Source organism: Leptinotarsa decemlineata, unplaced genomic scaffold, assembly GCF_025532065.1.
Source record: "Leptinotarsa decemlineata unplaced genomic scaffold, Ldec_3_MD MMD2_tig00026354_RagTag_RagTag, whole genome shotgun sequence".
NCBI lineage: Eukaryota > Metazoa > Arthropoda > Insecta > Coleoptera > Chrysomelidae > Leptinotarsa > Leptinotarsa decemlineata.
In genome coordinates, this window is record NW_027412702.1 from 6,135,535 (window position 1) to 6,146,947 (window position 11,413).

The 11,413-nt window shown below is 33.3% G+C and overlaps 1 protein-coding gene across 5 annotated transcripts in view; it reads left to right on the forward strand.

The window, feature by feature from the left end:
• LOC111502138 (cytospin-A) overlaps positions 1-10,655 on the forward strand; it is a 168,494-nt gene extending 157,839 nt beyond the window's left edge. For 4 of the 5 annotated variants that reach the window (XM_074184184.1, XM_074184182.1, XM_074184183.1 and 1 more), the window contains one exon: positions 1,874-2,706. In XM_074184184.1, coding sequence (XP_074040285.1) covers positions 1,874-2,584 — 711 coding nt within the window. In that variant the 3' untranslated portion in view covers positions 2,585-2,706. Of the gene's footprint in view, positions 1-1,873; positions 2,707-6,141; positions 6,304-6,898; positions 7,127-7,807; positions 7,919-8,069; positions 8,345-9,261 lie in introns of those variants that run through there. The other variant, XM_023156133.2, reaches the window with a different exon arrangement.
• Positions 10,656-11,413: the final 758 nt, after the last annotated feature.

Sequence of the window (11,413 nt, forward strand, 5' to 3'; positions counted from 1 at the left end):
TCTATTATCAAAAAAGTTATACAGTCAAGCTTTGAAAGAGGTTTACCCAATTCGAAGAGAAGAGGATAAAAGTTATAGAACCTTAACCTACTTAGGCCAACTCACTACAAATATTTTAGATTTTATGGACAACAAAGGTGTAAATACTGCTTTAAAAACCAACAACAACCTAGGTATGCACATTAAGACTAACAAAGATAAAAGTTCAGTTTCAGAAAAATCAGTGTATAAATTATCGTGTGGGTCATGTCCGATGTTTTATATAGGTCAAACTGGAAGAACGTTTAAAGCTGGCATAAAGGAACACAAATATAGTTTTCAGAATGGAAAAATAAATTCCATACATGCCAGTCATTTAATCTCAGAGGGACATGAGTTCAACCATAAATACAAACCCCTCCATTTCCAGAAGAAAGGTTTGGAACTTAAACTGTTGGAGAGTATGGAAATAAACAAATTCAAAAACTCTCAACATCTGAATGACTGAATTGAATCATTCGTCATTATTGAATCTGTTCATTTGCAGGTAAAAATAGTTAGGTATATTTACAGGTATACTTTCGAAAAAAAAATTATTGATATTGTTAATGAATTCATACCTGACCTTTTCAGGTAGATTCATTATTTAGCAACTAGCTTAGAGTATAAAATGGTTGTAATTTAGAAGTTAATCTCAGTTTATGCTTGAGGAAGCTATTGATATAGCGAAACACGTGTCGCGGTTTTTGTAAAACCTTTTTATAGTGAAAATCATACAATAAACTGTATTGATTTTTTTTTATTCTACATTGAATTCTAAGAAGACTTTTATTAGGTTGTTCCAAAAGTTTTGTTCGTTTTTGAGTCTATTTTAAACTATTATCGCACTTTTGCCAACTTAGCACAAGTCGATAATTTCCGTCAGCATAAAAATTGCGTGCTTGAGGTTCGATGAAGTCGACGAAGGCCGTTTTTGCCTGGTCCTGATTGGTGAAGGTTCTACCGGTGAGAAAGTTATCGAAGTGCTTGAAAAGATGGTAGTCAGTTGGCGAGAGGTCTGGGGAGTATGGTGGGGGAAGCCAAACTTTGACGCTTAATTCGTTAACTTTTCGAACGGTGATTTGTGAAACGTGCGGACAGGCGTTGTCATGGAGCAGGATTGAACCTCTTCTGTTGACCAGGGTCGCCTACTGTTGACGCAATTTTTGGTACATTTTATCGATTTCCTAATAATAGGATTCAGCTGTGATGGTTTGGCCCGGTTGCAGAAAGTTATAGTGAATCACACCAGCCGTTGACCATCATACAGAAACCATGGTCTTTTTTTGGTGTTTTTTTTTAAAGAATACTCTGACTCTAAATTTAGGGAATTATTTCGAACAAGAGCTGTAATTTCTAGTATTATGATTGTGAACTTCGGAGTGTTTAAGATACTCTTGTTAGGTTTTATGAATTACCATTAATGTTTTCTAAATGTATACACGGAGTGAAGACAATGCTTCAATTCCAGTAAATAGTGATATGCACCTATAAATGGAATTATTTGTATTCATATGCGACAATGTTGAAAAATGTATGTATATTAGGATTATCCTAATTTCCTGAGACTCAATGGACATCTGTTCCTCATATTGTTTGTTTGTAGAGGAGCATGATCAACCCCAAGGTACTAGTCTGTATAACCATAGTTTACATTCAACTTACGGCTGTGAAAACTTTACCCAAAAAAGATCCTTTTGATGTTTTTTTTCAATAATAAATTTTTCCATATCTCTTTGTGATTGATATATCAATAAGTAAAAAATATATCTAGCTAAAGATTATTCGAGATTGATTGGTACCGTTTTCATGTTTCTAATTAGCATCTAATTGGTTTCATTTGCTTCATATTCAGACCTCAACCATCTACTCCACAATAGAAATTGCCGGAAAGTCAGAACAATTGGATATAACTAAACCTTCAGAAAAGGATGTTGAGGATACATTTGTTGAAAATGTATCAGATGTTAATCTTTTCAACATGGAAGCCCCGAGTTTTGATGAGTCTTACCTAAAGTTGTTCAAGACTCCAGAAGATTTAGCAATGGAACAATTCAGTGGAAAGAAGTCTAGGAAAGGATATCTCAACATCACTTACCTAGGTGAAGTTAGCGACTCTGAAAGTTTTGACGAAGTTGAAAGCGCCGAAAAAAAATTTATTTACGGAACAGATTCGAAACCAAAAATTGTTGATTTTGTACCGTTAGATGAAGGAACAAAACCCGTCTTTGAAAAAGAACACTATTCGAATTACAACACCCTGGAAAGAGAAAAAACTTTTCAAATTTTCAGCTCAGCTCCTGGAACAAAGAAGGAAAAAGATGTTATTCGAAAGCGCGAACCTGAAATAGATGCAAAACTTAAGTATCATAGTAGCATACCCAGCTTTTCAGCTGCTAAGAAAATGTTTGAGGATCTTCAAACAAAGTCTGATAATAAGACTGATAAACAGGTGACTGGAAAAGCATCTACGAATGACAGGTTGAGTAATGTTGAAATTGCCAGAAGCAGTCCTACTGGATTGGTGACAAAATCTTCCGAAGGATCGAAGAATGATAATTCATAAATATAGTCATGTGTTTTTTTATGAAGTCCTTATTCTCAGATTTTATACTGTATTTTACCAATAGTAATGTATTTTTTGTACAGATTTTATAATAGTCCAAATATATTTTCAATAAAATATTATTTTGAGAAAATATTCACCTCACCGAAATTCTGAGAAGGAAAATCATTGCTAAACATACCTAACCTCTCTTCATTCTCAAAATGTACTCTAGGAGTTCCTTCAAATTTTTTGAGAGATGAATTTCGGTGGTGTAAATATTTGAAATATATAATTTCAACTTGTTCATGAAAGTCCTTGAATGTCTTCAAACCCAAAAACCAAATTAAGTTTGCAGTATGTGTTGAAAAATATAGAGATGGATCAAAAGATGGAAATTTGAAATATGATTTTGAATTTTTTTAAATTTTCAATAGTAGATTCTTCACGAAGAAATTCCTTTGGCAGATTTATAGTTATTCATAGCTGATGGTAAAATTATTTCAATTTACTAATAAAATTCTTGTGATTTCTTTCTGTGTGAAAAACTAAAAAAATTCATGAAAATTGCGATATAAATAGACAAGAGTCTCTGTTCGAGAGTAACTTTGAGTGCCCTTCACTGTTCAATTTCAAGTTTTTCTTCAGTGGAAGTCGACTTGTGTATCTTGTTTGTTAAAATATAATACAGTTAAAGTAGTTTTCTTCGGAAAATCTATTTTTAACTTTCCACTACGATTTATCTGAATATGAAATAGGAAAAAGATATTACTAATTTTCAATGGGCATATTTGATTATATTGAAAATTTCTACAGTCAGCTCTGGAATAAATTTTGGACACATTTGATTGTGTAGACGACAACCAAATATTCAGCATAGGATTCGTAAAACCAAGTGTTCGTTAGAACAAAACTATTGTTGTAAAACAATTGATGTAACAGCGATATTTTGTATAAATAAATAAAAATAAAATTACCTTTCCCGCCCAATTACTTTTGCCATCGAGGCGGAAAACTCTTGGAGCTACCGGGCCATTTGACAGCAGGTGACGGGAGGCTGCGTCACCACCCCAAGAGCCCGAAGGAAGCTCTGTGCAGTCGCAAGACAGAATTTATCTCACCGAGATGCGTACCACTTCTCATACGATTGTATCCACCAGAAAACAATCACTGAACTTGAGTACTGCGGCTAAAAACGCACCTTCTGGCTTCGGAAACCAGATAGGTCGAGATAGGTCATTAGGCAGGTAAATTTGCGATTGTGTGTATACAGGATGTTAGATTCTGCAAGAATCAACTACAACTTCACTGTGTGTATGGAGCAATTTTTTACTCAGAGAAATAAAAAATATTTATTGAATGAAAGTTTTCTCAATTAATTTTTTGATGAACCGGAGATGAAACATTAGGTGCATTGCAAAACATCCAGCGCGGGCGTCTGTCAGCTGTAGCCGCTTGCTTACAACGCATACCCATACAGTATGCGCTGTGCCGCTTGCCGTTGGCTATTTTAAATTACTTGTATCTTAATAAATTAACTTATGTGTCACCGAATCTGTCCACAACCCTCAGAATTTACCTCACATTTCCAGTAATAGAAGCTCACAGTGAAAGATCATTTTTAAAAGTGAAAATAATTGACAATTACCTTTGATCAACACTGTCGCGAAGTCGATCAACATATTTATCATTTATCAGGATTGAATCTGAATTAAAAATTGAAGTCAGTGAAAGTGTCACAAATTTTGCTAATGCAAAACCACGAAAAGCAACTTTTTTGTGATTATAATTAGTAATACGAGCGTCCAGTAATGATTCGTTTTCATTATAAGATAAAGAAAATAACGTTCGTCTCATTTCTACTAACTTTTATTTGTTACTACCGGTTTCGGTTTGTTAAACCATACTCAAGTAAACCATTCACTAGTTTACTTTACAGGTCGTTACACATAAAAAACTTGGTAGAAACCAGACAAAAGTTATTTTCTTTAGCCTATATTCGATATGAATTTCTACAAAATGAATATGTCATTAATCGAACAAGATTTGTTTTCAAATTAATTATTTTAAAACAGCTAGAAAGATGCCTTTTTGAAGTGATAACTTCTTATGGGGGTAAACCGCTTTGTAACGTAACGCATCAGTATGTCTGGCTTCCCTTTCTCCTCACTCTATCGCGACGAAGAAGTATCTCGCGTGGGCACGGAACTTCGGTCGGTCAGTCGTGCTGTTGTGAGCAATATGTCACGTCATCGTAACACGTCGAACTATTGGAGCCAAGTCTACTAATAGGAAGTTATTATTACCTAGCTATGGCGTTCATTTAGTCAATGATGGAAGAAGTAATTTTGGCGATTTTTCTACATTTTATTACGAGTTGAAGTGCCACTCAAAAAAATTTTACAACAATACAAGAATGAGTTTACACATTTGATAAAATTCTAGGGAACATAAGAAATCGTTTAATTATGATTGAAAAACTGTTTTTAACGCTGAAATAAGTTGGTGATTGAAAGTCAACTCTCTCTCTCTCTCTCTCTCTCGCTATCTCTCGATCTCTCTCCTAGTGTTTATGATTATTATAAAAATCTTAGCAAGAACATAATATTCGTTTATTATGTGAAACGTAGCTTAAAAATTATGATACTACTTCAGTGTATGTACATTATTAGTATCGTTATTTAATCCTACAAAAATAACAATTGGCTTATGGTAGCTATAATATATGTTCATACACAAAATAATTAATAAAAGATTTTATTAATAAATAACCTTTCCTTACATTATCATATTAATATACATAAAAGTTTAAGTAATAACCAAAGCTTTTCTCTAGTTGAACAATTTCAATATTAAATAGTTCAACTTAGTTATCACTTCTGTCGGGCGTCCTGAGACGCACACGTTTTTTTATTCTTGCAGCCCCTTCTTTCCTGAAAATGTCGCTTTACTCCTGTACAGACAGGCCAATTTAAAAAACATGTCAAACTTCATTAAACAACCCTGATCGAGTTTACACTGTACCTAATTTTGTGACAAAATAACGATAAAAAGTTTAAGGCAATGCAATCCGTGTGCAATCATTACCCTGGCACCTTCAGGCCAGGGTAATGACATGGGATTAAGCTGCACCTGCTTAGTGGAAAGATAAATAGGTGATAATGTACAATATCTCTGAAAATAAATGCAGAGCAACATGTGTTATGGTTCATTATCTAGTGGCCAATTAATTCAGTTCACAATTCATTTATAAATTATTAGTGGCAGAGAAAGAAGTATTATCGTTCATTATTTAGTTGCTAATCAATTCAATTCACAATTCATTTATAAATAATTATTAGTGGCAGAGAAACAAGTATTATCGTTCATTATCTAGTTGCCAATTAATTCAGTTCACAATTCATTTATAAATTATTAGTGGCAGAGAAACAAGTATTATCGTTCATTATCTAGTTGCCAATAAATTCAGTTCAAAATTCATTTATAAATTATTAGTGGCAGTCCCGTAAATGGAAAAAACGATACTATTCATTTATGATTACTTTTGAAAAAGAGATCATTTATTTCCGATTTTCCAGTGCCAAGTGAACCTGTTCCTTTGAGACCAACAAGCTTCCCAGGGGATGACGTTGCGCTACGAAGAAAAAATATAGCCCTCTCTCGTCAAAACAGTCGACAGTCTGTGAAATCTCTAATTGAGACCATAGAGAGTCAGGGTAAACCAGTGCTGCCAAAAACTAGTAAGTATCTTTTGTGTATGTATTCAACTCTTCATATAAAAGGTATCAGATTCATTACATGGTCAAGATAGTATTGTTTTTTGTAATTTTTTCCTTAATTGAACATATCGAAAAATATTTCACTGTGAAATTTACATGTACAGAAACTAACAGGAATTTTAAAATTCCACGGGTTTGAAGATTTTTCCTTAAAAATAATTTGCTTGTAGTGCACCTGTCACACTTCATTGCTCGTTCGTTAACTTTTGACCCCAATATTTGCCAGACATGGCTCCCTGTGACTTTTCCTTATTTTCAAAAATGACGAGAACCTTGAAGAGCCATCGTTTTACAAGAATAGATGACATTAAAAGTACGTCGCTGAAAGAGCTAAAGGCTATCCCAAAGATCGAGTTTGAGAAGTGTTTCGAGGATTAGAAGAAGCACTGGCACAAGTGCATTATATCTAATAGGGACTCTTTTGGAAGCGACAACATCAATGTAGACGAATGAATGAATATTTTATTCAAAAAACGAAAATTCCTGTTATTATTTGAATACCTCGTATACATCATTCAATGTTTTGATATAAATCTCATGCATTGCTTTTTTCCAGTTGCAAGCACAGTTTCTCGTAGCAGCTCGACCTCCTCTGTGAACTCTTCAGTTTCTGATATGAGAGGTCCTACTAGTCCCTCAATTTTACCGACACCATCTCCTGGTTCTCCATTAAGGTCGACCGATTGGTCTGAAATAAACAACAGTGTGCCCCAAGCTAAGACACCATTGAAGGAGCAACAGCCTAATAAGTTGAATAGAGATTGGAATAAAGGAGTAATTAATGGTAAATCATACTTATGTGAATGTTTACAGTACAACAAACAAAGAATCAATGAAGATTTTGGGTGAAAACTTGCTATTTTTTCGACTTTTTGAATCAGCAATTTTTTTCGACCTGAGATTCTGATGAACATCGTAAAAAAATTTGAAGTGGGATTAGGGAAATGGTTCACACATGGTTTCAAATTCTTAAAAAAAAAATAAAATGTCGACAAGTAACACTTCCACTTCTTATATGGTAAGTGAGAGGGATGACATCTCTCCTTATGAAGACGCTACCTATGGGATCGTCACAGAACTTAGTCCCCGAATATCAGGCTTCGACATTGACATCCGACAAGATTCGTCATCCGTCTTTCATTGCAAGGCAACAAGTTGAAAATCAGATCCGCCATAGGTCTCATCAGTTATGCTATGGTGAACCACAAATGCATTACTGGACTTTACTATCCTCAAAGGACGTTTGTGATTCAGCCTAACGCCACTGATGTGACTTATGGCAGGTCGAAATAGCGCTGTCTGAATCATAAATATGTTATGTTTAGGTTCTGGTTTTCTATTTGTATTCATCAGGTATCTATTTTGGGACTATTGGAAAATTTGTGCAAACATATGAAAAACATTTTTTTTTCAAATTCCGATTACATAAACCAAAAATCTTATAATAATAACGTTTTTCTTTCAGAATCTATGGGAAAGACTGAAATAATCAAACCAAAAACAGAGGATGGCTATCGAGAGTCGATTTTGCAGAAGGGAATTGATTTCCAAAGAAGGAATAGCTACTCCGATCTCAGTAAGTTTTCATGTCTTCTTGGTGATATTTAACTGAATAAAAATTGGAACATAATGAATAATATTCAGTTGATTCGGTTAAATTGAGGTTGATTTTGTTCCATCCAATATTTGAACACATATTTCTTCATTTTCCTATAAATACATTTCAGGTGAAAGAAAGGATCCTCTGAATGGGCTTGTGAAGAATGGCGGTTCCAAACGTAATGCTTTATTGAAATGGTGTCAAAATAAGACCGTTGGCTATAGAAATATAGATATCACAAATTTTAGCAGTTCTTGGAATGATGGGCTTGCCTTGTGTGCACTCTTGCACACGTATTTACCTGATAGAATTCCATATGACAGCCTGACTCCACAGGAGAAGAGGAGAAACTTTTCTTTAGCATTCACGGCAGCTGAGAGTGTAGGAATACCTACTACACTGGTAAGTGATGGCTTAGGATTTGTATTTTTGCTCCGAAGTGAATTGAAGGAGCAAGACCAAAGTTTTGGATATGTTACTATTCAATTAATTTGTTATGACAGTTCAATGGGGTCAATTTACAAATTTGAAGTTTCTGGATATAACTGTTCAAATACTTTTTGTCAACATTGCATGATGTACGCTCAGAGGAATTTGTGAGGTTGCCAGGATAATACAGTGATTACTTGTACCAGTAGGGGGTTCAAAGGAAACAGTATTGACTTGAGTTGTTGTCATTTGTGAGAAAAAGGTCAAGGAGAGATGGGTTGTTATAGTTTCTGAATCTGATTGGCTGACCAATTAGATGAGAAAAATTTGATGAGATAAAAGTATAGTTAAAAAGAGAAGACTGGGCGTTATTATCCACAGGGGCAATAAGGTTCCAATTAATGTCAGGATATTTAAAGTCTCCAAAAATAATAAGATTTTTCAAAGCAAAATCAGCTAAGGCTTGTGTAAATCGACACTGTTTTTTGTTTTTCATTGTGTAAGGTTTCCTGTAGCTCATGGACTGAAAATTGATTCAGGAAGTTACTACTCAGGTTTTAGTCGTTACCATAAAACGAAAACTTCCATATTTTCTCTTAACCTAAAGAAATAACCGCCCGAACTCGATTGTGGTACAATTTCCTAGCTCTGGATAATTAAGATCAACTGATATATGGTTTAGAGGCCCAGAGTTCACTAAGCATTTATTTTACTTCGCATAAAAGAGTAAAAAAATATCTACCATAGGGTTGACTTCTTCAAGTGATAACTTCATGGTTGTTTTTTACTATTTTAATGATTCTATTTTGATTCACTTCATCTGACTGCTGAGATTTATTTTTTATCATATCTATATATTGCTGAAAACTAATGAAATCATTTATTTTTAGAACATCAACGATATGATCCAGTTGGAACGCCCTGATTGGCAGCATGTTATGAGTTACGTAACTGCAATATACAAGCACTTCGAAACTTAAAAGAAATTTTAATATTTAAGACATTTATTTTCTGTGATAACAGCTTTTTCAGTTTCGGAAGTACTGATAGTTTTTGGGAGTATCGAAACTATCAATGGAAAGTATACGTTGCAGTCATTATTTTGCATTAGTTTACAAGTTCATAAGGGTCAGAATTTTTTTATATTTCATCAACTAGCGTATTATCGAACGGTAAAAAACAATTTTTACTTTTATAACATGTTTTTTTACCAAAGAAAAACATAACTTTTAGTTTGTTGTAATGTTAATAGGGATTTTTGATAAATGTTTTACAGAAAGATTGTACTATGCGAAAGTATTTTGTATAAATATTTACTCACTTTTCTATAATCTAGTCATGTAGAATATAATATTGATGTATATTTCATATACAGGGTGTACTTGATTATAGTTGTTTGAGAAAGGGTTTTGAATTAGAGAGCATTTTTACTAGCTTACTTATGTGGATTTGACAATATTCTTGCAAAAGAGATCATTTCAGAATAACGAATTTGTTCATTCTTGAATGAAATATCAAGAATAATGAATCTCACATGTTTTCATGGGTGTTCCTACATGTTCATGGTCTTTTGGTTTGATATTAATATATCTCAGATCATGTTTAAGTTCCTCAAAAAATACCACTAGTGTGCAAAAGGAAAATTTAACTCATTTCAAACTTTGAATATTATTCTCTCTGATAATATGATGTTTATTCAAAACTGAAAAAAAAATTTAATGAATTAGTTGTGCAAAAACCGCCCTATTGGCTTCACTGATGAGTATACATATTTTCATGTAGAAATAGACTGCTTACTCTTCAATGCGAATATTTTTATTGAATCTAAATGATATTCATCTTGTCAGTTTATTCAAATGATTCCTATTAAACAGGATCTATCTCTGATTAGTTTGAACAGTTATATGTTCATCTTGGGACAGGGAACGGCGTTTTTGATTATTGTATAATTAATTGAACCCTGCTGTATGAGAGGCATGTTTTTGATTTTTGTGAATCAAAAATAATTGCGAACTTTGGAAAAACACCCTGTATAGCTTAAAGTAACAAGACTGTTTAAAATTAAGTTGAAATTGAAATAATGTTGAAGTATACAGAAATTTTCCTACTATCAGTAATAGTTTTGGAGCAGTGAATTTGTGTGTTCACTGACAGACTATCAATAATAATTTGATTATGATTTTATAGTTACTCTGTGTTTTTCCATTAATATGGGAAGCTGTCAATTTCCTTTTGTTGTTGTATTTAAAGTTATTTTGTAATATATATTTGTGGAAAATGAAAATTGTCTAATTAATGATTTTCTTTTCTATACTGCCTTACATTTTTTATAGGTTTGTAATTAACTAATGGTGTAAAATTGTATTTGTGAATTGTAACAAAATATTTCAACCATTTACAGTACACACAAACGTTGATTGCCAAATTGAGGTACTGATGGAGTTGAAAAAGTAAACTATATAAAAACAAATTGTGCGTTTGCGCAGCGGATCTCAGCCCTGCCATGTGTCATACTGTGTGCTGTAATTCCCTGCTATACTCGCAATCAATCATTGATTAACTCTTGGTTCGACTGTCATATGACAACCCATTGCATGTTTTATACATTCAATATGTGTCAATCTAACTCAATTATAGATCGTTTCAAAACTTTCTAATGTGCTTCTTTTCGCATTTTCAAGTTCTCGGGTAGTATTTCAGGAACATTGGAAAGTATATATGTACTAGGTAGGTTAGAGAGTAATGAACAGTAAATTTTGGTTTATAATGTGTTTGACAATGCTTCTTGGTGAATTTCACAAGTTGAGACTTCCATTGTCACGAACCACTCACTTTTTGTTTTACCCATTTATTAAATAATTTTCTTTTGTATCAAATATATTGAAAAACTCTACTAATATGTGTAGGTCAGGGACAGAAATTTCTTTCAGATAGAAACTGGAAAAAAGTCATCTGAAAACACTATTTTTGATTATGAACAGCGAATTCAAACAAATTTCTTTTTCTTATAGGTTCACTTCCTACGTTCGAAATCGAATTGAA